The following is a 26,734-nucleotide window of genomic DNA, read 5'->3' on the forward strand; positions in this document are numbered from 1 at the left end:
TGGACGTCAGTAGCACATTACACAATCTGGAGCTGGATGACATCGAGAGTCACAGCCAATAAATTCCAGATTATTTTATGTCCGATGACAGATGTTGAATAACAAACAGAGTATGATGAAATCAATGAAGCCCTCACTTTTTTTAAAAAAGAAAAAGAAGAGGAAACTTTGGTCCATGGCGTGCTGCAGCAAGTCCCTCACCCTATGTTATACCGTCTCCCCCCCCCCCCCCCCCCCCCCTGCGCGGAGCACAATGAACAATACAAGAATCCTTCATTTTCATGACTTTGATACAACCCTGTTTACCTCAGTGTGACAGAGCGTGGGAGGACACGTTGACTCACCACTAAGAGGCCGAAACATTTAATAAATATGTTCATGCACCTTGGCCAATCCATGTTGTAACTACAAACATGTGCCAGTACAAGCAGGAGTTGAGCAACAGGGGAAAGAAACTGAACCTTCACCTGTGGATGCAGCGGGTGAAGCAGGGGCAGTCGAATCATTTCCCCCTTTTTCACCATGACAAGCAAAAATAAGACAAACTAGCAGCGTGACCCCACATGTTGGCTCGACCACCAGCTATTTCAGAGCTACATAAACAGCGCTGAAGTTTCACAAGCTGTGTGTTGGACAGCCCTTTCTAAAATAAGCCTGATAAAGTATAAAGGCAGGGAAGGGCCCCCCCCTCCCCGATAACGTCGTTCCATTGAAAAACTGACAGCGCAAATGAATGACACGAGGCCCTGTGTGGGGCCACGACATGCTGCAAAAAAGGCAGAGGAGACGGAGCAGGTAAAGCTGTTTAAATAATGTTCCTTTGGCTCCTGTGATTATTGGATTAGCTGCAGACAATGTTGCTGAAACACTCGGCCAGTGAAGAAATGGTGAGATTGTGGTTGGCGGCGGTGATCCAGACACACCTCCATCTATCTATCTATCTATCTATCTATCCATCTATTTTATTTGAATTCCTGAAAAAAAGTCAGAATTCTGAGATTAAAGTCACAATTCCTGAGAAAAAAAGGCAGAATTCTGAGAAAAAAAAGGTCAGAATTCCTGAGAAGAGTCTGCATTCTGAGATAAAAGTCTGAATTCTGAGATAAATGACATAAATGTTGTTAGTTTGTTTTCTTTCTTAAATATTATATTGTTATTTTTTTTACATGTGGCCCTAATCCTCTTCCGTATAATAAATATATGATAATATTTACAGGATATGTTAAAAACAGTGCTCTTAAGGTCTTCCTTGCTGTGTTGCCGTTTCCCACTCATTCGCGTCGGCCTGAGAGTGCGAGCACAGTGGACGACCTTAAATATTTGTACTTACAGTGACACACACACAATCACACACGAGTACGCACCACGTGCGCGTGCGAGTGCACGCGATGCCAAACTGAGACGGGAGCAGCAATTCTGTCAGATCACTACGGAGGTGACGGCAGGCAGACGACTCGCACACAGCGACTTTTCCACCTCCGTTTTAACGGTAACGAATGGCGACGTTTACGGACGTACGCGTACGACAAAGTTCCGTGACTTTGTGAACATGTGACGCGCGCTTTTTAACGTAAGCGTAAGAAAACAAAAGTGGTCTTCTACGTCGGGCGCAGACAGCGAGGCTGAGGCGGGGGGCGGGGGGGAAAGAAGAGGGCTTTGAGTCTACGTTTCCCCTGCTCTGTGTTCTCCTCATACAACACTAGGGATTTGAGTCTTCCGGACGCTGCTGGACTTGGACTTGTTATTGTGAGCAACCAAGCCGGGAATAATCCAGTGTGTACGCAGAGTTCACCATGCTGCCGAGCACGACGCTTTACGCTGTGAAGAAACGGAAGAAGCCGGTGCAGAAAATGTAAGTTCACACACTGACACATTTTCCTTCAGAGTTCATAAAACAAACACACCTATGTGCTCTCATTGTGACTGAGGCTTACAATGACTCCATTGTACTCCCCTGACAGTATTATTATTATTATGGTATTATGGGATATTATAAATTTATATTTTGGTAATAATTAACAGCCACCTTTCATTCTTTCATTCATCATTTCTTCATTCTAACGTGCTGTTTTTATTCATACGGTTGAAACATGCAAGAGAGGTTTAGTTTTTAAGGTGGTTACAGCTGTGTAAACACCTCCAGACTGCACTCAGTCACTATGCATTACAGTCTGGGTGAGTAGGTGTATAAGTTGTGCTTTTTATAAGTTGTTTTTTGTTTTTTCAATAAATGGCTTCAGTTCTGTTCAAATCTTTATATTATACCATGTGAGGCAGCTGGGTTTCTCACACTGATTTGCTCTCCAGAATGCTCCAGAAACTATTTTCAATAAGCTCTCCTGTGAAGAATCTTGACTCTGCTCCCTAGGTGGGAACATCTGTAATATCACCACAGAACCACCTCATGGCTCTACTTGTGATTTAAGTAAACATGTGTATGGCATCTTGTTTCCTTTCTCAGTCCCCTGAAGGGCCTTCGGGGCCAGAGAACTCTTTTATGGACTTTTTTTTTGGATGAATTGGTTTGATTGGAAACAGTTTGTGGTTCTTCTTGAAGATCTGACCAGCACTGACCAGTCAAGGGGTTCCTAACACTCACAGTGCTTCGTAATAGAGAAAACCTAGTGGTGAGGATGCAGGTTGCACCCAGCTGACACCACCTTCTTTCTCTCTTTCCAAACATCGGATGTTGGAACATGTCGGAGAACCTATAATAGCTTATGGGTTTCATAAAAATGTGCACATGAGTAGTAGAAAGTTGGCCGGTAAACGTTTCTAATTTTAAAGATGATTACACCCAAATTGAAGCGTAATTATCAGTATTATATTGCGTTTCGTACACACTAGACCTTTATGAGAACACTTTCAGGCCGATTGCAAAGGACACTGCTGGCTTGGTCTTCTTAGATCTTCTTAGATCTTCTTAGATCTTCAATGATGCTAAATGTTCTGTCATTAAGCTTGGACACATCCGTGAAGAATAACAATTCACAGAGTTTTTTGGTTTTTTTTCGTACTGTACTTTAGTTTCTTTGTGAGGAACCTTCTCGAAAAGCATCATCCGCAGCAGACGGCATCAACCGCGGTTCCTTCTTCATCATCTTCATCACTTTTAGACTGGAGTGGAGATGTTCTCAGTTGCATCAGTACGTCTTCTGCTGCAGTAAACTAAATAAAACCTTTTATTTACCTAGTGTCTTTGTTGCTAGGTTTTTGGAAAGCGCTTAGACTCCCCGAGGAGCCGTAGAGAACCTTTTTTAGAGGTTGTTTTTTTAAAGAACTCGAGCATAAATTGTTTACTACAAGGATTTCCATTTGCTGTAAAGAGGCCGTGGTGAAATAGTGTAATCCCTGAGTGTGAAAACTCCGAGCAGCCACACCGTCCTCCTCCTCCTCCTCCAACTCACTGTGATTTCTTTACCACTTTGTGATTTCAAACTTTTAACAAACTCAGACAGTGTGTGTGTGTGTTAACTGCTCCACACAGAACCACAAAGCTAAAGCAGGGAACCATGGCAGAACCTTTGCCAGAACCGTGGTTGCAGTGTGTGTGTGTGTGTGTGGTACTACCTGCATTAATCATAATCAGGACACGGAGCAAGAGCGCTCTCACGCAATGTTTCCACGAGGGAGGGAGGGAGGATGGCGTAATCTGAGACTCGCACTGTTTTTTTTCTCCTCCTCCTCTGACTGCCACAACATACTTTTTCCTGTCTTTCCTTCTGTGTGTGTGTGTGTGTGTGTTTTCGGGGGGTTGTTTTTCTCCCTCCCTCCCTCGACTCAAATTAACATAGTTCTGTGTCACGCGAACAGTTACGTAAGTCTGCCATGTTCGCTCACTTTGGTTTTTTAAGGAAAACTAGAAGTTTCTATTGCTTTCTCTATCTCTTCTTCTGTTGGGGGGGGGGGGGGGGGGGTGTTAGTGGTATGAGTGTGTGTGTGTGTGTGTGAAAGACTCACAGTCAGGACTGGAGGCGGTGTTACAGCAGCCGTCCCCGAGGCACTTTACCTTTTTGTTGACACTGCACTTGGAAACCAGAACATTTAATTTCTTGGGTCATGTCTGCGAGGAAGGAAAGACAAGTCTAAGTGGTGTTTTTTTTTTCCAGCTCATAAATAAGCACAAGTCGATCTGATGGCTGCAGTACATGACCAGAACATATGTGCGACACAAACTCCAATAAAAGTCCTCGGCGTCACTGTGGTCAACGGAGAAAATGCCACTTGAACGCTAAATTACGACTCTCGGAGGATCTTAAACTGCCAATATTGATCCTGGGAAACAGATCTGGATTAGTCCCAGTCCACATTTGGACATGTTGGCACTTTAATAACCACAGATTCACACAATGTAGGGCTGCAACTAATGACTATTTTCATAATCAGTCATTTGCCATAAAACAAATTTAATAAGATTTAATGTTTTATTTTTTTGTTCCATGGAGCAAAAAAAACCCATAAAATAGTCACATTCACTCAGAGAGCTTGTTTTAATTATTACAGAAACAGTCCAGCTGATCAAACCACTTTTTTTATAATAGCTGCAAATTAGTTTAGTAATTGATTAAAAACCCAGATTAATCGCCGCAGCCCTGGTGTGGATATTCTGTTCACATTTGGCAACGCATAAACACGCAGTATAAACACATAAATCATACTGTCGTACACTCTGAGGTGATGATGATTTCATACTGTGTGTGTCACTGAAAAGATGAATTTTTGTTCTCTTTTTTTTATACTCTTTTTTTTGATGGTGGGACATCAAAGGTGTCTCAAAGTTCAAGAACAATGCGATGAAGAGAAACAGTCGAGTGGACAATGGTCCTCTGTCGGGCTCTGCTCTGCTCTGGCAGTGAACTGTGGCACGCGGACACATGTGCGGGTGTTTATGTGCAGTGGTTTTCCTTTTTTTTGCCTGCAGATGCATTCAAGTGCCAGATGATATCTGTGTGACAGCGCTAATGAAAGAGACTGGGCTGAGCTCTGTCTGTCTCTCTGTCTGTCTGTCTGTCTGTCTGTCGCTTTGGATGTGACGCCCAGCAGAAGTCACGCCGCTGCGTCTCGAGGCCCCCGCGGCGCCACCCAACTTTCACTTCCTGGATATAATGACACTGGAACACAGTGATATCATATCACTGTGTTCAGTTGTTGGTTTGATTTATTGTTTTATTTTGTAAGCGTTTGTGTCTTGTCACAATCCAGTGCCAAAGTAGTGCCATGGTTCTCAAACTGTGGCACGTGTCCAAGGTCACCTTAGGTCTCGCTCAGTCCTAATCTAATCTCACTATACCAGTGTGTGTGAAGTATGTGTGAGGAAGAGGAGGATGATGAGAGAGCAGATTATTTTTATTGAGAATAAATCTGCCCACTGTTTTACACCACTGTATTTTAACGTTGGTGGTGATGCATATCTTCTCAGGTGGTACTTGGTGTGAAAGGGAGTTCTTATGGCGTGTTTCCGCTAGCGCGCCTCGCCTCGCCACGCCTCGCCTCGGCACGGTTATTTTGCGTTTCCACTCGCAAAATACCTGGTACTTTTTTTTTAGTAGTAGGTTCCAAGCGAGCTGAGGCGATACTACGCGTGACGCCGCCAGACTGCCGGCCACTGATTGGTCAGAGTGCCGTCACAGGAATCAAGCCGAACAATGCCGAACTGTAGATCAGTTAAAAAGACTTAACGATCCTAAGAAAACGTGGCTTAATCTCCAACAATTACCAGGGAAATGTCTAAAATCTCAATATTTAACAGAGGAGTCTGGTGTATTTAGATCGTTTAGCACTTATTTAGTACTGAACAATGAACAGCTTTACAAGTCACTCGTTTGTGTGTGTGTTGCGTGTAAGTTTCGTGCAGTGATGACTCCGCCCACGTTGAGTAGGTACTATTTTGTAGTGGAAAACCAACCTAAACTGCGGCGTGCAGTTATCTCATGCCACCATGTTTCTACAGAAGCCCAAGTGTGTGTGTTTTGCATGTACCATAATCATGCAGTACCTTACACTCTTATACTAATATTCTAATATCACACAAATGCTCTCCTGAGTCTCGTGTCGTGTGCAGTGTTTCACATCGTCACGGCCGGCTACACGGGACACCGCCGTCGACCGTGTACAAAGTTTTTCAGCTGGTTCAGGTGGACTGTATGAACAACAGATGGTGTCGCCACGGCAACTGCGCTGTGAAGCAACCTCACTGTAGTTCGCTGTAGCCGCGGGGGGCTGTGCCGGGTTCCCACATGGCATTGTGTTGTTGTTGTTTATGAATCCCACACATGCATGTGTTCATTTTTCTATGCGCTAAAGCATTTGATGGTATTTGATATTGTGGCGTACAGAATAGGTAATTAAAGGAAAACCGTGTACAGCTCTATACTTTCTCTATAATGCAACTAAAGCCCCCGTACGATGATGCATAAACCAAACTGTCACGTCTATATTATGTATTAAATGGTAATAACCCGTCCCTGTACTTTAAACTAATAAAGTGCTTTATATAAACATGAACGCCATAAAGACATGTTTTTAAAGGGCTTATTTGATGTGTGTGCAAGCTTTTGATCACCTCTATACACGCAGCGCATTGTCTTTGTTATGGACTTTCGGAGCCGGCTGCCGTTGGTGCTTGTATTTTTTTCCTGTATCGTAACTCAGAGCAGGGGGCAGATGCCAAAGTCGTATTTAGTTTCTTTTGTTCCGCCAAGGTGTTGTTTCCCCGGCCAAGACAAAGTGCCTTTGTGTGAACGCAGGGGAGTGTTTCTTCAAATCCAACACAAGTCCACACACTCACTCTCACTCTCTCTCTGTCTCTCTCTCTCTCTCCCACACATATACACATGCTCGCATGTGCACGCCCCTTCCAGGAGAGATTTAGTAGATAAAGTGAGAAGCAACAACACTGGCCACTCATTGTTCTTGCAGGGAGTTGAGCCGTCAGGAATGCGGCGATAGTCATCGCTCCTCGATTTCAGATATGTCGTGTTCTGGAGTATTATTGGAAGCAGATGTCTTATTTAAAGGAGGGGGGGGGGGAGGCCTTTGCCAGGGCAAGTGTCCGTATTTTACACATTTATGTTGCAGTTACAGTTCAGGCGTTGCATTCACATGCTTCCCCCCTTTAAAGACTTTTGCCCCAAGGAATGAACACACTAATGTTAGTTTTCTGCAATGGTGGTAATATTTAAAGGGGAGAAGTTGACTTTTTCCTCCCCCCATGAGACATGATATTTTCCCTTCTTGTGTTGGAACAATTCACCTGTGCAACGGATTAATCTTCCTGACCGGCCGGTGAATCTCTCTCTCTCTCTCTCTCCCTCCCTCTAAATCATCTAAATTTAGCACAGGAAGTCTTCTCTTACTCTCAAGGCATAAGCTGACATTGGCAAATAAGCCCTCAGCTATTTACTGTACATTGCATATCCATTTCAGACACACTGCTCGACGTTTCCTTGACGGAGAAGTCAAACAAATGCAGCGACAGAAGCAAACTGGATTCTGTCTGCGGTGCTAGCTGTGCAGGCGGATTTTGGACTAGATTGGTTAAAACACAGAACTGAAAATATGTTTGTCAATGACTGCGTGAAGAAAGATTCTTTCTACTCCAACGACTTCATTTGTGGTTTATCTGCTATTACATGTGTGATTATTTTACAGGTTCCTTGAATGCACCTCTAAGCTCAATACACTGTGAACCCTGCCTTACTTTCACTCACTCTCATGCACTGTTTAGAGTTTAGAATATCTGAATATTGGACCAATAAAGTCATTGAATAATCCATCAGAATTATTGCTAGAGATGCTCATCTGTAGGACAGATATAGAATGTGGTGGTGGTCAAAGGTAAAGTGCCTGACACCTGTCTCTTATCTTTGTGAATGCGATATGACACCTGTCGCTAATTTCATCACATCGGGCAAAAAACTACTACTTTAAGTTTGATCTCATGTTGAAGGTAGGGCTGAATATTTTTTGATGAAATATCAAAGTGCAAGTTTTCAAGTCCATCCGGTTTAATGGTCACTGCTTAATAAACTCAAACATGTGTGTTACACTCACAACATTGAATGTACTAGTAGGCTTTAATGGCATTCAAGCGTTCAATTTAACCTAAATTGTACAAAGCATAAGGAGAAGTTAAAGATATTAATTAAGGTGATTTACATTTTTTTAATTTAGATGGAACTATCAAAAATAGACTTCTTTTTTTATTGTTTGGACAGGAAAGCGATTCAATTTTCAGCCACTAAGACACAAAAGTGGAAAAGCCCACTGTTAAATTGTGAAGTCTAGTTTTTCTCTGAACCTCCTTTTTTTTTGGCTCTAAAACGCTGCGTTAGTGTTGACGAGCAGAATTTATGTCCTTTTCAAACAAAGTAGTGATGACTCAAAAATCCATCAGAACATGTCACACACGTAAAATATAATGAAAATAGGGGATTTTTAGGTCCAGCATTGCTGTGACAGTGGTGCTGGTTTGAATGAAAAACTGCACTATATGTTAGTTATGGGGTGTATTCTGGAGGAGGAGGAGGAGGAGGAGGAGGAGGACCAAAACAAGAAAAGCAGAAATCAAGATGACTCGTATCTGTCAGTTTCAGCGGTGTGACTCACTGATAAAATCACCATAAAATACTGGCTTGCTTCCTTGTATCAGCTTTCTGATGAACTCGATTGACTTGAGAAGTCACCAGTTTGTGAGGATAGTGACTGACAAGTTAAAAAAAAAGAAAAAAAGTCCCCATTTCCTCCTGTGTCGCTCAGACTGTGGGAAAGTGGAAAAAAACACCCTTAAACCGACCTGACCAGTGAGCAGCTTCGTCTCATCTTGGTCAAGGTGCACCACACTTTCTCACCTTCTCTGGAGAGAGAGAGAGAGAAAAAAAGAAAGAAAAGCCCTTGTGTGAAGTCAAAGTCTGGTTTGAGTTAGAGCGGAGAAGCTGCTGGGTTGAGCCGTGGTCACCAGAGTTCATTTACAGATACAGATACAGACCTGCTGCCAACGCCTCAGCGATCAGACTTTATTTATTTTATCTTATATTTTTTGTTAAGTGTGCTTTAAATACTTGAACGTGCTTGAATTTCAAATGGTTTTTGCCCACGATTCAGGAAAAGCTATCAAAACTACAAGCGCCACATCCTGCCTCTTCCTCCCTTTACACGATACAAACCGGCCAGATTGGAATTAGCCACAAAGTACAAGAGACAATGTGCAAAGTTTAATGGCCTGAGGAAACAAAGATTAAGGTGTACACGAGCTCCTCTGTGAAACACGGTGGAGTTTATGTCACGGCTTGGACGTCTGGCATGGTTTCTTCTGGGGGACGGGCTCAGGGAGTCTAGAGGAAACATGTCTTCTGCCAATTTAAAGAGAGAGATGCAACCAGAGCTGACAGCGGAACCAAAATGACCACGGGGGAAAGACTGAGGGTTTTAGACGACTGACGCAAAAGTCTTTCTGTTCCTGCACTTTTGCTTCAGTTGTTTGATATAAAAGCTGAAATCTCTGGTTTTATATTTCTCCTTCGATGGCAAACCTAAATTTCCAGTGCTGTAACATTACTGCTGTAAGGTGCTGGAAAAGCATTGATTTTGACCTCGGGAAAAGGTGTAAGAATCCTGTATTTTAACCCCTTTAACACCCTAAAGCCTCAAAATGTCTGTCTGGACTTTTTCTTTTGCTTATTTTAACCATTAAAGGGCCAGACAATGTTCTTTTGCTCATTTTACCAGAATAACTTTCAATATCAGGCACTTATTAACAAGTTACTGCATGTTTGAATGGCGTATTAACAATTTAGAACGAAGAATAAACAAAAACTCTCCAACTCTCTCCTGTGTGGTGACAAAGACGCTGCTTAACACTATTGTTGATTGTATCCAGGACTGGGCAATAATTCAATTAGAACGTATGTTGTGATATGAGTTTCTTCAGTGGCGGCGGAACAGAGGCTCCGTGTGTGTTTTCTGCACGGCACAAACCATCCTCTGTCAAACAAGCGCTCATTGTTTTCTTCCTCATGAGGAAGTTTTGAAACCACATTCGACTGCTTTCATTTACTCTGACTGGAGGAACTAAACCCAGTCCTTAATTATCTGGAATTTAGAGAAAGATAATTACCGATACTGACAAGACATTTTCATCTAATCTAATCTGTTTTCGCCAACTAATTGTAACAGTAATATTGATAATTGTCAGTTTATTTACATCAAGAGAAAACTAATAATTGAGAGAGTAAGTGTGTTGTCCTATTAGTTTCCATGGTTACCCTCATGTTTGGTCAATACTGATGATCCCGTGTGTCAGAAACTTTCAGTTTCGTGCTTAGTGTAAATACACGTGACCTTTTTTTAAATGGTATAAATCTGATTTAGGAAGGAAACCATCCATTTCCTCTGCCTCAGCGAGTTTGTAAACGGAGTGCACCGAGCACTTCAACAGCCCATAAATCTCCGGCTGCAGTCTAATGGAGACAAATAGAGACACTCTCGTCGCTGGAAGTCTTGTTTCACTCGCAAAGCGCCGCGTCGGCAGAGCGGAGCCGTTGCACACAGGTGATAAGTAAGACGTGCAGCAGGTCACATCAGGCTGCTCACCTGGTTACCCACGGCGACACTAGCTCTACAGCTCTGCTGCCTCTGGAGAGTGAGGATAGTCTGGGATTAAAATAACCCGGGCCTGTGTGGTCTGATTATATGTTGTTGTTTGTTTCTTTCGTGCAGATGAAGATGATGGATGAGGCAAAAATACACTTTATTGTGTGTTTTTATTTCGGAAAATTGAGAATCTGGACTCATTGTTAGGAAAAAATGGAATTTATTTTTAACTGGCACAAATGTGTGTTATGTTTTGGTGAAGTGGATAAATGGTGTGTTGTGTTTTATTTACGCGTTGTTTCAGTTTATTCCAGCTTCTATTTCAAGGAGGCACACAGAACAAAACTGAACTTGTTTATGTGGTTTTTAAGTCCCTCAGTCCTATATTTTTGTCCTCTGTTCACTTGTTCCTAAAATAACCTCCTGAATTCTAATGTTTACTCTGCTTCTGTATCCGCAGCCCCAAACCTTCACCTCCCGATGGCATTAAGTCCAACCCGTCCAAGCGGCACCGGGACCGGCTCAATGGCGAGCTGGACAAGCTCACCAGCCTGCTGCCCTTCACGGAAGAGGTCAGGACGCGGCTGGACAAGCTGTCCGTGCTGCGCCTCAGCGTCGGCTACCTGAAGGTCAAGAGCTTCTTCAATGGTGAGTGCGTGCAAGAGGATGTTTTATCTGCTGGAAGTGCATGGGATGCATCGTCTGTATTTTTGTTTACATTGTTGTGCTGTCGGAAAACGGAACGTATGACCGTTAAGAGTGACGGACACTCTGTCGGGAGATGTTTTCCCACCACAGAGATGTACGCGACAGACCAAACAGTGTGCTTTAGTGAAAAGTGTTGATCCTAAGCTTCTTTTAAACCAAGTTTTAGTTCCATTAACTGTCATAAACAAGAGAACACGATGCTGTTAGACATCCTGTATGTGTTTTAGCTCAAATTTTAAAATGTTCTACGGGCTGAAATGACAGTAAAATGGCTGATTTAGGGTAACTCCTATGTTATAAATCAAGTTTTGTCATAAAAGGATGTGGAAGGTTATAGAATAAGTGTTTTTCAAATGTTTTTCATATATATATATATATACATATACATCTATATATGTACGTATGTATATATATATATATATATATATATATATATATATATATATATATATATATATATCTAATTCTGCCGTATTTCTGTGAAAAGAGAGAGAGGCTTGAAGCACATGGGAGGTTATTCCCGTTTCCACTGGGCTTCCTCACATTGTTCTCTGACCTCTTTTGAAAATAGCAGCAATGATGGGAGACGGCGTGAAAGACGAGGTCCCTAATTTTCAGTATGGACAGTGTGTGTGTGTGTGTGTGTGTGTGGCGGTGTCATTAGCCCGTGGAGGTTATATCAGTGCAGTGCTGTGAAATTCACCGTCGCTTGCCCTGTATTTGAAGCCACAGCAACAGGAGGTGTGAAGTGAAAAGAAAAGCATTTCACTGGTATACATGTTGCCGGGGAGATGATCTGTACACACACACACACACGCACACACACACACACACACACACACACACACAGGCGCCATGCTTGTTCATAAAATCCCAGTGGGGACTTTACCCCGAAAGCACAATAACCCACTGAGCCTTGCATCATGAAAATTGAGGTCATGACATTCTACACTGCTGCTGTAAGAGGGTTAAAACCTGGTTCTCGCGTCGAGGACCACAATTGTGCAAAATGCTACTCAGTGAGTTCACTTCACACCACCATTCGCATGATTTGCTACGTGAAATATTCCGCGATGACTCGAGCCCCTCTCCAGCTGTTCGAGGAATGTGATCACACGCACCACTGCTTCATCAAAAGCTCGGCGGTCAAACCTGACGACGTGTAACCGAGCCAAGCTAAACCCGCGCTGTGACCACACACACTGTCAAACACTGTCTCCTCGGACTCTGAAAGTCCTCTTGGTTTTAAAGGAGAGGAAAGGAATTGGGCTTGTGTAATCAAGTCCTTCCTATTCAAAGGTATCGAGTGTGAGAGTGTGACAGGAACACGTGTGTGTGTGTGTGTGTGTGTGTGTAAACATATCAGTGTGCACCTGTTCTGCACTGTAGGTTAAAGAATGCTAATGCTCTGCACACATGGATGTTCTCAGTGTGTGTTTGCACAAATCCCCCAGAGGGGACACATTTTTTTAAGACTTTTTTTTTTTTCTTTTACGTCTGATGATAAATGATTGGTCAGTTGACAGCTTCTCTGTTTATTGTCGGTTAAAAAGAGAGCGACGTGGAGTTAAAACATGTTGCTCTGGGAGGCTTTAATAGCCATTCTCACGATTTTATTGATATTATTCATTTGTTTGGAGTCATGTTTTGAAATAAAAGTCTGTTTTGACTCCATCTTTGTGTCTCTGTGACCTCCCGAGATGTTTATTTGGCTCTTTATCTGCCAAATGCTCCACGATGTCCACCTGCTCGTCTCTTGCTCCTCAAGTGAACAGTAGATTATTTGTGCTTTTGACTCTGGAAAACAAAGTAACTAAGCAAACAGAGCCAGTAGAGATGTCTGCTGCTGTACGGGAATAATAAACTGCTGCAGTCATCGTATTGGCTTGAAAATGAGCTGAAGCTGCAAAAATCACTCAAACTCATCATCAGCACTGACTAACGGCCCCATCAACCCCCCTGTAGGCAGGTTGTGGTCTCAACTCCTCGTCTCTTTGATGTGTGTAGAACGCGGTCTCGTCTACAAACAAAATCGAGATTTCCACTCTGCCTCTGTCTCTTTGTTGCCAGTGGAAACGAGACACCAGAGCTGCCGTTGCTTTGGAACAATCAATTATTTGGCGGCGTCCGTCACCTAAAGTGTCGGCTAAACAAATACACTGGGAGTCTGGTTGCCTTTTAGAAGGACGGCTCTTGTCAGTGTCGGTGTAAGGCCAGGTGCTACAGCAGCGCTTTTATTTTGAAAATGAGATTAGAGCTGGGAGTTGAGTTTTCCAAAGTGTCGTACCATCAAAACCGTGATGAATTACAATTAATCCAAACCGCACTCATCGTCTAATTTTTACTCTCACTGGTAAATCCATGTAGAAACATTGTTCCCAGACACAGTGTTTATACAATTCCATCCAATTATCATTCAGCAAATGACAGAGTGGAGTAATTTCATTGATAACTGCTTGGCCCAGTGACGACTCATTTTTTTGTCTCAGATTGCAACACACACTCTCTCTCTCACACACACACACACACACACACACCGTAGCTTATTTATTGCAGCGATTATCAGTTGACAGGTTGAGAACAGATCGTTCAATTAGACCCGACGAGGAGTTCTTGTCTTTTCACTGCCATGCCTGTGAGCAAAAAATAAAGACATATATGAGACCTGAACATATTCATAATCGCATATACAACACACACACATACAAACACTGCTTCCTCCACCCCATTTCCTGGCCACCGATCCGTCACACTCCCCTCCCAATAAGCCCCACCCGTTTCCTGTGGCGGCCCCTGCAGCACCCCGGGGCCCCTTTTGCTCCTCGACTCCTCCGCCTCCTACAGCAGGGGTGGTGTGTGTGTGTGTGAGTGTGTGGGGGGGGGATTTTTTGTACGGCAGGACAACTCAAGGCTTTATCCATTCATACTCTCACCGTCACCACATTTTTCTTCTTTCCTGCTCCTTCAAAGGCTTCTTTTAAAGTTAATGTTTAGTGCAAACATGAGACATTCATTTAAGGTGCATTGTGGCTCTTGTTATTATCGGTATCTGTGGCTTTTGAAGGTATTAAGCCGTCCTCGTTACTGTTGCTTTTGAGCTTTTATGTAATTACAGGTTCGCTTGTCATTGTCCGCGTCCTAATGGACTCCTCCGGGCTGCTCGGCTGCCCCGGGATCTTTCATCATTCCTGTTTTATATCCCTCGCAATCAGTCCTCCCATTATCAGTGTTTTTCAGCTCGTTTTTTATTTATAAAACACATTAAAACCCACACACAAGTGGAGCTGCGGCGGTTTACCGGAAAAAAACAAATGAAGATAATTATATATAGAAAGTATGTAGACATCAAAAGTGAAGAGGACGCCGCAACATTAAAGCAAAAAGGACACGGAGTGAAAATAAAATGAAGTATACGATTAAAACGAGAGACGAGACAATAACATTTGAGTTTACGAGGCGATCTTTAAAGGTAACAGTAATCCTGATACAAAGCAGCTGCTCCAGTCGCTCCAGAGATGTAGACTTGCCTTGTCTGTCTAAATGTAATGTCATTTAATTTAATTTCATGTAATTTAGGCTCAGTGCATCAGTTCAGCCTTTGTCTTTGTCTGACTGACCAGAGATTACCGCAACTAAATGAGTGTAACTTGCAATGCTGCATTTTATGATCACTTGAACGAAGTTTGTTATTATTTTCGAGTACTCGATTCATCGGGAAAGTAGTGGTTTTCGATCATTTGCTGACATTTCGTTTACATTGTTAAAAGTAAAAGCATGTTCCCACTCAGGCAGGAAGAGGACAGGACGTAGCTCCAGTTTTTCCAAGTTTCCAACAAGACAACACCCCAAAAAATGCAGATGATTCACAGCCTTAATTGCCCCGAGAACTAAATCACAGTATCTGAACTGCTTCCCAAAGCAGGGATGTGAGGATCTCCTTTGTTTGCTGCTGGGTGAACTCTCCACAGCCGCTGTGTGTGTGTGTGTGTGTGTGTGTGGCCTCGGTCCTAATTTTAACGGCAGCTGGACTTTCTCAATTAGTTTATTCACTGGGAAGAACCACAAGACCTCCAAGACAGAGGAAACCTGTGTCATCCGCCAAAGCCTTTCTGCCTCCACTGTAATAAGGGAGAAATGAACGAGGTGTCTTCAATGAGGACAATGGGACCTCTACGTGTCACAGCGGCGACGCTTTTCATGACACAGCACTGCAAACACTGTGGCACCAAAACATATTGACATGTTTTAATTGTCAATATTAATCTGGCTAATATTGTCATTCATTTAATGCGGAGTCAATGATGTAAACACATGATAAGGTGGTGCTGTCCACGCGTGTATGGATGAGACGTCACCGGATTAAAGTCAGCGCAGCCTCGGACACATCGCAATTAAAAAAAAGATTTCCCCCGGCTTAGGAAAACACCCGAGCTTGTCTACGCTTTAAAGGTAGTATGAACAATAGTGATGTCTTCCTTCTGTGCCAGAGCCAAAATAATTCCAACTATGACAATAGCAATTAAAACCAATCAAGAGAACATAAATTTAAAGATAATGTAATAGTAATTAGTTAAGTCAGAGTATAGCAAATGAAGACCGCACCCTGAACGCGTCACTTAAATCAAACAATGTTTGTTACCGAAGGCGTACGTCCTGGTGCCAGAAAGTGGCGGTTATTACCGTGGACCAATGAGTGCAGACGGGTTGTGATTTGGCTCACGTTGTACTATCCCTGATGGAAAGGTGGAGTAGTGCTAGAAGTGTATAATGGAAAAGCACCGGTCGTTCTTTATCACAGTTCAAAGTTCTTCTTCTGCTTCTTCTCTTAATTTGAAAAAGGTTGAAAGGTTGCAAAGCTGCCACTGCGTGCCATTCTTGCAAAACCTTGCCGCCGCGGTAACCCGCCGTCGGGAGCTCGTTCCCCGAGTGAACCCCGTCGACATCCGACAACATCTGACAGTATCTAACGTTTAAACACTGACAAACGTTTAGTTACTTACAATTATAAGTTCTAGGCGGACAGCGATTACAAGCCTGTGACTACTTCCGGTCAATCGAGCTGTCACTCCAACACTCAGTAGCCAATCAGCAGACAGCTTCCTAGGCCCCACCCATTGTCAGATTGCAAACAAAAAACCACGACGCAAAGAACAAATGTGTTTTCAAACAGTAAAATACAATGTTTTTGTATGATTAAATCGATATTTAACGGTTTCTTTAGAAGTGTTGTTTGAAAAATATTGACACAAATCTAATTCCCGCACAGTCACTGTCTGAAAAAAAACAACCTCTATTTCTGTTGCATTGTGGGTCATTTTAGTCCTCAGACTAAAGAGCAAGAGGAGTGACCTCATGTGTCTGCTGAAACCGAAATGATGACATTCACAGAGTGTCTGGTAAAGTCCTGGTAAATCCCTCGTCGTAAAACAGTCAGCGTCTGTCTGAGGGTGAATTTCCCAGCATGCCGCAGCGGACAAAGGAGACCCGGGAGTGTAAAGGCTCATGGGAAGGTCCAGGCGGACACATCGGTGCAGCAGGATGTGGCTGAGAAAGGAATCGCTCTGTGTCCGTCCACCCCGTCCCGTGTCTGTCGCCCCCGGGGTGGGGGCCGAGCCGCAGGATCGAGCTGGGAAGCCACTGGGAAACGCCCGGAGGTTTGATCCCATGGCTGCTGCTCACAACGCCGGCATTGTTCATAAAGTATGAACACTGTCTGAACCAGACCTCCCTCTTGTTGAGACACGGCTCTGTCTTTTATCCCCACAGCTCGTGCCCATGTCTCTGTAGCTGCTTGCTTTATTTCACTCTCTCCTTCTGGGACTCTTTCTTTGCTTCCCTTTGACTGTGAACGTTATTATTGGCTGTGTAAACTAAAGAGATAATGTACTTTTCCCCCTAAATGTTTATCTATTTATGACCTTACGTGCTTCAGGTCACCTGACTCATCTTTCTCCAACGTGTATATATTCGCTGTGATATTGTTCATATACGACACAGAAAGCTCCTCTATGCCAGCGGGGGAACTCTGCTGAAAAAGACCTTTGTTAGAAGAGACTGTTTACATTTCAGGTTGAAAAGTTAATCAGAAGACCACAAAAATGCACTACAAAGGGACACAAAATGGCCGCACGGAGACACCAAAGGGATGCAAAACAACTGCAGACACACAACGTTGCCTGCAGTGACAAAAGACACAAAACTGTCCCCAAGACATGCAAAAAAAAATGACCACAATAAGACCCAAATGAGTAGGTAACGTTTCAAGTCAAAGAAAACCAATGAGGGATCTTTTTTTTGTGCATGTCAGGCAAATATTTGCCCCCCTAAAGGAGTTGTTTAGTTTCAGTATGAAGGTTCCTCTCCTCCTCCTCTCCACGGCCAGAGTGCTTGAGTTTGAGGTTGCAACATTTTTCCAGAGTGGATTTGTGTGTTTGGATTTTATTTAGAAGAGAAGTCCGATGATGAGGCCCCGGCGCAGGAGAGCTCTGGCTTTTGCTGAGCCATAATTTGTGGTCTTATTATATGTGGTCTTATTATAGCTCTGCTGAACTTCCCTCCTCTGCTTGGGCCCCTTGGGGGAGGGAGGGGGGGGGGGGCATGTATGCATGTATGTACACACACTTTTTTTTCACTCTTTCTTTCTTTGTTTCACATTCAGTATTTCCTTGTTCTGTGTGTGTGTGTGTGTCTCTTCCCTCCTCCTCCTCCTCCTCTTCTTCTTCCTCCTCCATGTATTTTCCAGATGTGTTTCCAGAGGGCAGTTTTCGGGATTCCCAGCAGGTCGTCGTACCTGCTTGAGGATGCCGAGCTTCCTCTATCTGACTCTTGAGACTTCCTCAGAACCTCCAGCCCGACCGACCCGTCATGTGTGTATTTGCTGAGGAGGAAGAGTAGACTCCTGACCGGCAGCTATCAAAACAATCTCCACTCAGAGTCGATTTATTTCACCTGTAGAAGAAACACTTGTAAAATGTTTTCTTGGCTGCAAGTACAACAGTTTTAATGCGTTACATGGAAGAATCTTGAGTGTCAAGCTTTGATTTTGACCACATTTTCCCGGCACTGCCTCCTCCTCCTCCTCCTCCTCCTCCTCCTCCCCCCCACCACCGCTTTCTTTTTTCCCCCTGCTCTGTGACTGGCAGACCGAGCCGAGGCGTTGACGGACAAAAACCGGTGTTGGCGTCGACTGTTGTGGTTGTTGCCGAACAACGACATTGCACAGTGACATGTGTCTATCTCACACACACACAGACAGACACACAAAAATAACACATCAGCACTTCACTCTTAAAACACAAGGGTGAAGTCCCACTGCAGATTCACATGCAGATTTTGGCAGTCGTCCTGAGCTGGGGTAACCGCCGTCAGGAAACAGATGCCAGGCTGAGCAGCGTTTGCCCGTGATGAGGCAAACTGAAGCTCTGCTGCTGCTGCACAACTGGGATTTTGGTCAAGGAGGAGACAAATAAAGGTTATTTTTATTTAGACCTGCAACTAACGATTATTTTCATAATCGATTCATCGAAAATATCAGAAAACCTTTGTCAATCCTGGAAATGATGATGTTCTCAAATGTCATGTTTTGTCCACAAACCAAAATGATCCACTTTTAATGAGTTCTTTGTTATCCAGAGCAAAGAAATGAAGAACATATTCACATTTAAGAAGCTTAAACAATCAGAAATCTTGTTTTAGTCATGAACAAAAACTTCAAACCGATTATCGATTATCAAATTAGCTGTCGATTAATTGTTTCAGCTCTAACGTCAATATTGGTGTTGGCGTAAAAGATGGAGTCTGACAAACAGAAAGAATAATGAATAATAATATGTGGTCCTGGTCCTGGAGAGGGTCTGGATTGGAGACCTGGGATGCCTCTGGTGTGTCCAGCGTGATAGCATCAGAGCTGCAGACCAGATCTTGATGGTGGATCGCAGTCAAAACACAGGCATGGTCGTGTAGGAACCTGTCCAGGCTTCTGGGGAAGACCTTTTGTGTGCGTTTGTGTAGCGCGCGTGTGAGTCACTGTTGCAATCAATTTTGGCTGTTTTATTTATTTATCTTTTTGTAATGTAAACTCTGGCTTGTTACATGGGATTTATTCCATGTCTTTTATGAAGTGCTTTCCGTTTCCCGTCTCCCTCCTGTCTCTGTTTTTCTTCTCTCTCTCTGTCAGGAGCTGTAATGCTAAGCTAGACGGATGCTTTTATTAGTCTTTAAATACAAGTATATAAGTGTCACTGCTTATTGGAATTCTATTGGACATATTTTATGTATATAAGAAGAATAATCAGATTCCTTTTATAATGAACTAGAGAAAGCACTCATGCGGGGCTGCAATATTTCATTGATTTTGATGTTTTGATAATCAATTATTTAGTTTTTTTTAATAATTAAAACAATCTGTCTGATTTTCCAATCAATATTTTGAGTTTTTTTTAATTTATCCTGATATTTTGATCACCGATTCATCGGTTTGAAGCTTTTTTCATGATTAAAACAAGATTTCTGATTGTTTCAGCTTCTTAAATGTGAATATTTTCTTCATTTCTTTGCTCCATAAAACAAAGAAATCATTAAAACCGAATCATTTTGCTTTGTGACATTCGAGAACCAAATTACTCGAATAATCTTGAAAATAATGCAGACCTCTCCATCCTCAGTGAGCAGTGACTGCAGCTTCTGACGTTTTCTCTCTTTTTTTGCCACGGGAAAAATCTGAAGCGTGATGTGACGTCAGACTTTACACTTGAATTCAGCTTAAACAAGAGAAATTAACCGAAATAAGTGCCTCCAGGAATAAATAAGCTTGTGTACCGTCCTATCTTAGGTGTGCTTTTGTTTTCGTGCCACGCTGTTGTTCCTGTGCTGAGCTTTTTATTCCTCACGCGGCGAACAATCATAAGACTGGCAAACAATCAAACAAGCTTTTTTTCCCTTTCATCTCCGCCGCCTGCCACCGATGACTAAATGCTAAGTCAGTAAAACTCGGTAAAACACCTGCCTGTCAGAAATGCCTTTTATTTTATCTACCGGTTCATTGCTGCAGGAGATAATGGAGCAGAATTAGTAGTAGAATCCTTTTGTTCTTCATTTGCAGTCGGGTCTCGTTTCCTGTTGTTCGCTCAATTGCCGATTTGCATCGTCGCCTTGCTCAACTATCCCCACAAACCTCATACAAACAACTGAGCGGCACACACACACACACACACACACAGAGAGAGATGTGGTTTTTTTAACCTGGAAGGAAACAGGCATTTGTTTGTATATGACAAGGACAAGGTCGTCATAAATTGTCAACACAGGCTGAGACAGTTAAAGTGACACATGGACACACGTTGACACGTGTTAGGTGGATAAAGTTCACATTAAGGTCTTCCTTATGCAGCTTCGGGGGCAGATTTGACCTGAACTGACTGAACAAAAAGTCGTTGTTTTTTTTAATATTCGCCGCACATTCTGCACACACAGTGGTTTACAGAGAGACACATGAAGTCCGAATAAACAATAATAATACGATGGCAGAATTACAAAGAAGAAAAGTAGATAAAACAGCAGGAGCGCCATAGACCATGTTTAATAAAAAGCAGGCGTGTGGAGCAAATGAGTCCAGATTGATCGGTGCCTGGAACCCTACGCGGCATCACATGCTTGTCAGTTAAGCGGGGGAAACCTGTAAAACACGTTGACTAATCTGTCCTCCTGTGTCTTACAGGAAGTTATGTTTGTCAGAGGAAGTCGGGGCGGGAGGAAGCGCCTGGGGCAAAGTCGCGGTAGAGAGAAAGGTGTCTGCTAACCTCTGATCCAGCCACAGCCTGGGGGTCGGAGAGAGAGAGAGTTTTACAGAGCTCGGACGAGCACTGAAGACAGGCGTTGTTATTTTAAGTACAGGACACCGTGTGCTTGTCGGGCTTGTGGTTTCTCTATCTTGAATTTCAGTTGCAATTCACACAGGAACAAAAAACGAGACGTCCTAATTAAAGTATAGCACTCGAACAAAGATCAAGCAAGAGGGTTGCTTGCATGCCATTAGAAAAAAGTTTAAAAAGACAAACGAAGCCTTTCAGGTCAGCGTTGCGCTCTCTCATCGCCAAAGGTCTGCAGGATTTCCTCCTAATTAAGCACGACAGCAGCTGATTTCAATCTTCACCACAACAGCCTATAAATAAAATGCACCAGCCAAGTGATTTTCTGGACTAGAGATCAGCAGGTTCCTCGTCCCTCGTGAATGTAGTCACGGATTTCTGCGATTCGGAACAGAGACAACAACGTCCACATTGTAGGTACTGGAATTTCAGGGTTTTATTACATTTAAAGTGCATTTAATTGATGAACGGCTCCTCTTTACGCTTCCAAAACCTCCTGTGTGTGGTTAAGCATATTCTGTAGGACACACACAGCTTGAATGATTACACTTAGCACAGTTTTCTGTCTTCACATTAAACGCACAAAGGGCGACTTTCACCAAACACATAAATTAATGACAAAATCTTGGAGCAGCGATCGTCGCTGACAGGCCTCTCGATTGACAACATTTGGAGAATTTCCGATCGCTTCTGTCATGTTGGAGCCTCGGGATGAAAAGTCTAATTTGCATTATGGTGTTTTTTCTCCAAGTGCTTAAGTGCCGCGCAGTTTGCCAAGTTTGGAAGTGGAAGCCTTGGTTTTTTTTGGAGTGCGTTTGCACCACAGAGTGTGGACGCCAACAAACGACATCATATCAGGGCGACACAGTGTACCCATTTAATGAATACCATGAAACCTCATGCAGAGTACATGTAAAAGACTTTGTATTTCCCATTCCATTCCTGTTGTTCAGCAGTCAAAAGAGCGACTTTGCTTGGAGTGGACGAGCGGAGTTTTCAGCCCGAGTGCGTAGAAAATGAAACAAACAACACAATAACTCGCTCCATCTTCATCTAACCAGTGTGAAAAGTCTGTAGCCGACTTTTGCCCATTTATACCGCTGTGTTTTAACGTTGGCGATAATGGTATCACTTCAAGAGCTCAATCTTTTCTCCGGTGGTGCTTGACAACCACTGCACCTGATTTGAAGACTCCAAAATCACAATCCTCAAACCAGGCTCCTATTGGACGACACCAGCTGTCTATTTTACTGAAAATGTACTCCTATCTCCTTTTAAGGGCCCTGGTATACTTCCGAGCACATGCCGCGTGTGCCGAAGTGCGCGTCGCATACCGCGGACCCTGGCATACTCGTCAGGGTCCTGTAGTATCTGACTTCACCATTGAGTGGCGGTACAACACTGGACGCAGGGAATAGGCCGCATTCTTGCCAAAGAAGAAGAAGAGACGCGTCTGGTTCGAGCAGCTCGTCAGCTGGAAGGCATGGGGGTCGGGGTGCCGGTTCATGGGTCGCCAGGTCAAGGCTCAGCTGACTATCCTTGGCGGCTTCTTCTTCTTCTTCTTCTTCTGTTGTCGAAGTGTTTTTTTCTGCTTAGTGGGCGGGGCTTAACGCTTCCGTTTGCACATGCTCGTGGTTTCAAAATCTGGGCTGAAATCTCAGCCTGCACCATGTACGTTGGGGGTCCGCATGGAAGTATACCAGGTCCTTCAGGGGTCTCCACAGCAGATCATCTGCCTCCAGTTTGCCCCATCCCTTGTGTCTCCTCAAGAAAATGACTTTTTAAGTCAAATGAGAAGTTGGTTTTTGCATAATCTGTTCAAACGGAGCTCTTTTTGCAGCCAGTGGTGTTGCCTCCAATAGTGGCCTCCTCCTCATGGAAGACTCCAGAACCATTTTTGAAGAGCGTTTGCCGGTTCAGACCATTCCAGAGTGAGAATAGAGTCGCTGTACTCTCATGATCTCATTTTCCTCAGGAGGAACAAGCTGCTTCCTGACTCCACTTCCCCTTCATCGACCTAAATGTGTCACTTGAAATGAGCGCCTCCTTTCGTTGCATAATGGCCGAGCTGTTGATGGACGTCCTTTTACAGAAAGAGGAGCTTCAGTCACGCGCGGTAATTAACACAATTGCCAGTGTTTCGCAGTAACGGGGGAACATGCTATCAAGCCTGTTTATCTTTTTTTTTTTTTATGATACATCACTCTGGGAGAGAAAGCTTCTTAGTCAGTACACATGTTCACAGTGTTGTCAGAATGCCTCTCTGCTTTTAATTAAAAGTGCCGGATTTCATCTAATGGGATTAAGCACTGTGGACCACAAATCACTGCATTTGCATCGTCTTTGAAATAATGGCAGAAAAAACAACTTTTAGGCAATATTGATGTATTTCTCTTGCCTTTCGCTGCTGCATCTTGAAGCTATTTAAGCGATCATTGTTTTGCTTTGCATGAGAAGCATGCCGTCATATGTCATCTTTTATAGCTGCAACATCCGAGCCAGAGTCGAGCTAATAAACAGGTGCGTTCCCGTGCAAGCTGTTCACCTCTGAACCACACGATTGCCAGGTCCAAATCCATGTTTTGCAATAATATCTGCGATGCACTGAAAGCAAATGAGATTAAAAAAAAGGGGGTTAATTAGCAGATGAGCTCGTGGAAAGCAAACTTAACCCTTAAATAAGTCACATTGGCTTTTACTGTCGACTGCACATCGTCTAAAAGCTTTTGCTCTCTTTAAATCCTCCTCTCCAGCAGCTGTTGTCACTAAATTTAACTGGAACTGGATAACATAGAATTAAGTTAGGCCAAAGGTTTCCAACATAGTAGTCGAGAGCCAATAGGGGGTCTCAAGATAAATGTAAGGGATCAAAATATGATTAAAGGGATATGCGGCATCAAAAAAACAGTTTTTTAAGAGTTTTCTTGGTGAATATTGGACACTTTTTTTTGCAGTGTTGGCCTCCAAATGTGTGCAGACACATGTTGTGCATTTCCGTTGATAACGAGCTGAAATGGTTTGGGAGTCACCGACTTGTCTACACAGGCTCTTCAGCTGCATTTTTGCTCTAAATGCTCTGTATTTGGGGAGTTTCCCCCCCCCCCCCCCCCATTTCTAAGACTAAACACTTTCTGCTCCACGTGAGGGGTCACAGGTCACTGGAGCCAATCCCACACGTTAAGGGGAACCTGTAAGGCAACAGTGCTCACCAGATTATCACCCTCAGCGAGATTGCGCAGATAATTTATGATAAACTTATCGTATTGTTAAGTAAGGGCAGGTCCACGTCGCTGTCTGCGATTCTGGCGTTTCACTCTTTAGTTAGAAGAGGAAACCAGCAGCTGCCGGAGCTTCGCCACCTGTTTTTCCGCTTTGTGCTTGGGTTCTTTTGAGCTCGGTCTCTCCACAGCCATAAATCCCAACCACGGCCATGTGCAGAAATCAATGGCCGCGTCGTAGCCTCATTCATTTGATGTTTTAACCTCATTTGTAAGCTTTTGTCAATCTGTCCACCTCCACCTGTTGCACCTGCGCCGCCACGCTCTCCCCAACGCATCCTGACGAATGTAACAGGCGTGAATCGACAGACCGGGAACCCCCCCGCCCCCCTGCACACGCTGCACACGCTGCACACGCTGCACGCCTGGAGCTGCAGCGTCGCTGTTGTTTTAATGACAGGGGAGTCAGTTTGGTTAGATATTTATGGTGGAAAATTACTGGCAGCCTCTCTCTCTCTCTCTCCTCATGAATGAGAGCTTACATAGGCAGCCAGGCAACTACAGTATGTGTGGGTCATTGAGGAATCGAGGAGCTGCCAAAAGACAGTTTGGTGTGGCACGGAACCTGAGCTGCTGCTCCACACAACATGATACCTCCAGTTACCATTCGTCTCCAGTTCAAAATGAAACTCTTGCTCGCTGAGACAAAGCGGATACCAGCCAAGTATGGTCACGTTTATTTATTTTTACAAGCACTTGTCTTGTTTGTTGCCGCAGGAAAGTCACTGTCTATTTGTAATTATTGGTTTTAAAGAGCCAGTGTGTAAGCGTTGGCGACCTCCGATGCTCCGACACGCTCTCCTCCCCTCTCTCCAAGCATGTTAGCAGACTACGGGCTGCTTTGTCCATTCAGGTTGCCATAGTAACACGATGGCCGACATAAATAAAAAAAGTTTATTCCCAAGCCTATGAAAACCAAACAAAATAGGTTTTATTAAAAGAAGATTCCGGCCAATAAAAACCCCTCCTAACTGTTGACTTGGTGCGAAAACAAAGACAGAGAAATTAAACATTTAGTCAGTTTTGGTTTGGAGACAGCAGGACGCTGCATCTGTGCTGCATTCACACAGGGTTCCCTGAAAATTGTAATTGCGTACGTACATCGCTTCCAGATGTTTGTTAAATTTAGTGTCTGACAAGGTTCTCGGCGCTGCGTGCGACGTCATAAACACGTCGAAGCGAGTTAAAAGTCACACGAGTAAGTGTATGTATGTGAGCGACGGACACACAGATGACAGCAATCAGCTGTTTACGTTGACGTGCGTCACTTATTGTGCCGCCTCGTCTGTTTATTTTATGCTTCTCGTCTTTTCTTGGGAGACACGTGAAAGCATGTAGAAAAAAAGAAAGAAAAAAAAAGCTTGTTGGAACAGATCTCTGACAAATCCCCTCCTCCCTCTCCTCCTCCTCACCCCCTCCATCTTTCCCAGCTGTCCCTGTGGTCGCTTCTGGGAATATTTTTAATCTCGGAAAATCAAAGTTGTGTAATTGATAGGGATGTGTGCCGCAAAAAGGGGAGACGAGATGGTTTAAAGTGAAGAGGAGAGTTTGTCACCATCTGAACTTTTCTTTTACTCCTCTCCTCTCCTCTTCTCTCTCTTTTCCTTTTTTTGTGTCAGTCTTGCAACAGTTTTTCCTCATCGTGTCTTACGATCGTCTGTGATCGGAGGCCAGGAACTAAATGAAAAGAGAGCAATGAAATGGAACTGTCCCTTCAGGGCGTAGAGGTGTGTAGGAACACGGCGAGATGGCCCAGCGTCGCTTTTATCTCCACACACACACACACACACACACACACGCACACAAAGAAAAACTTGTCTTGTGAAATTTCCACACCGAGACAATTGACATGGTACAGTTTCAGCGTGCGCGGCCTGCGGTGCTCATACCTCCACTCGGTAGTTTTACTTTCAACTCGATCTGTTTTCACTTCTCAGTTTTAGTTGCAAAAATGTTCTAAATGTTTTCACAGTTTCTGATTAACATCGCCGGTGACATTCTGCTCAGGAATCCGTCGCGATGTCTGCCTGACATTTCTCAGCTGCACTGTCACTGGTTTATATTAGCCACCGTGTCAATGAATAGGACTGCTGTGTCATGGTCTATAAATGAGCGCCAGCTCTGAATCTCTCTCTCTCGAAATCGTTTTTTATGGACATTACAGCTTCAGCTTTTGGTTTTGGATGCTGTTTCGTTTCAGCAGTCGCAAAATAACAAGATTTTGTTACAGATGAGGTCGCGTTATTGTCGACCTCTGTCCACTGGTGACAAACGTGTGTCCGTTTATACGTC

At 43.6% G+C, this 26,734-nt stretch overlaps 1 protein-coding gene across 2 annotated transcripts in view; it reads left to right on the top strand.

Moving 5' to 3' along the window:
- The first annotated feature begins 1,410 nt into the window (after positions 1-1,410).
- The window catches only part of LOC131445997 (aryl hydrocarbon receptor-like), a 57,613-nt gene continuing 32,289 nt past the window's right edge, over positions 1,411-26,734 (top strand). Inside the window, exons 1-2 of one of the 2 annotated variants that reach the window (XM_058616866.1) lie at positions 1,411-1,852; positions 11,051-11,238. In XM_058616866.1, coding sequence (XP_058472849.1) covers positions 1,794-1,852; positions 11,051-11,238 — 247 coding nt within the window. In that variant the 5' untranslated portion in view covers positions 1,411-1,793. The remainder of the gene's footprint in view (positions 1,853-11,050; positions 11,239-26,734) is intronic. The other variant, XM_058616855.1, reaches the window with a different exon arrangement.

The sequence above is a fragment of the Solea solea genome, chromosome 2 (assembly GCF_958295425.1).
Source record: "Solea solea chromosome 2, fSolSol10.1, whole genome shotgun sequence".
NCBI classification, from domain to species: Eukaryota; Metazoa; Chordata; class Actinopteri; order Pleuronectiformes; family Soleidae; genus Solea; species Solea solea.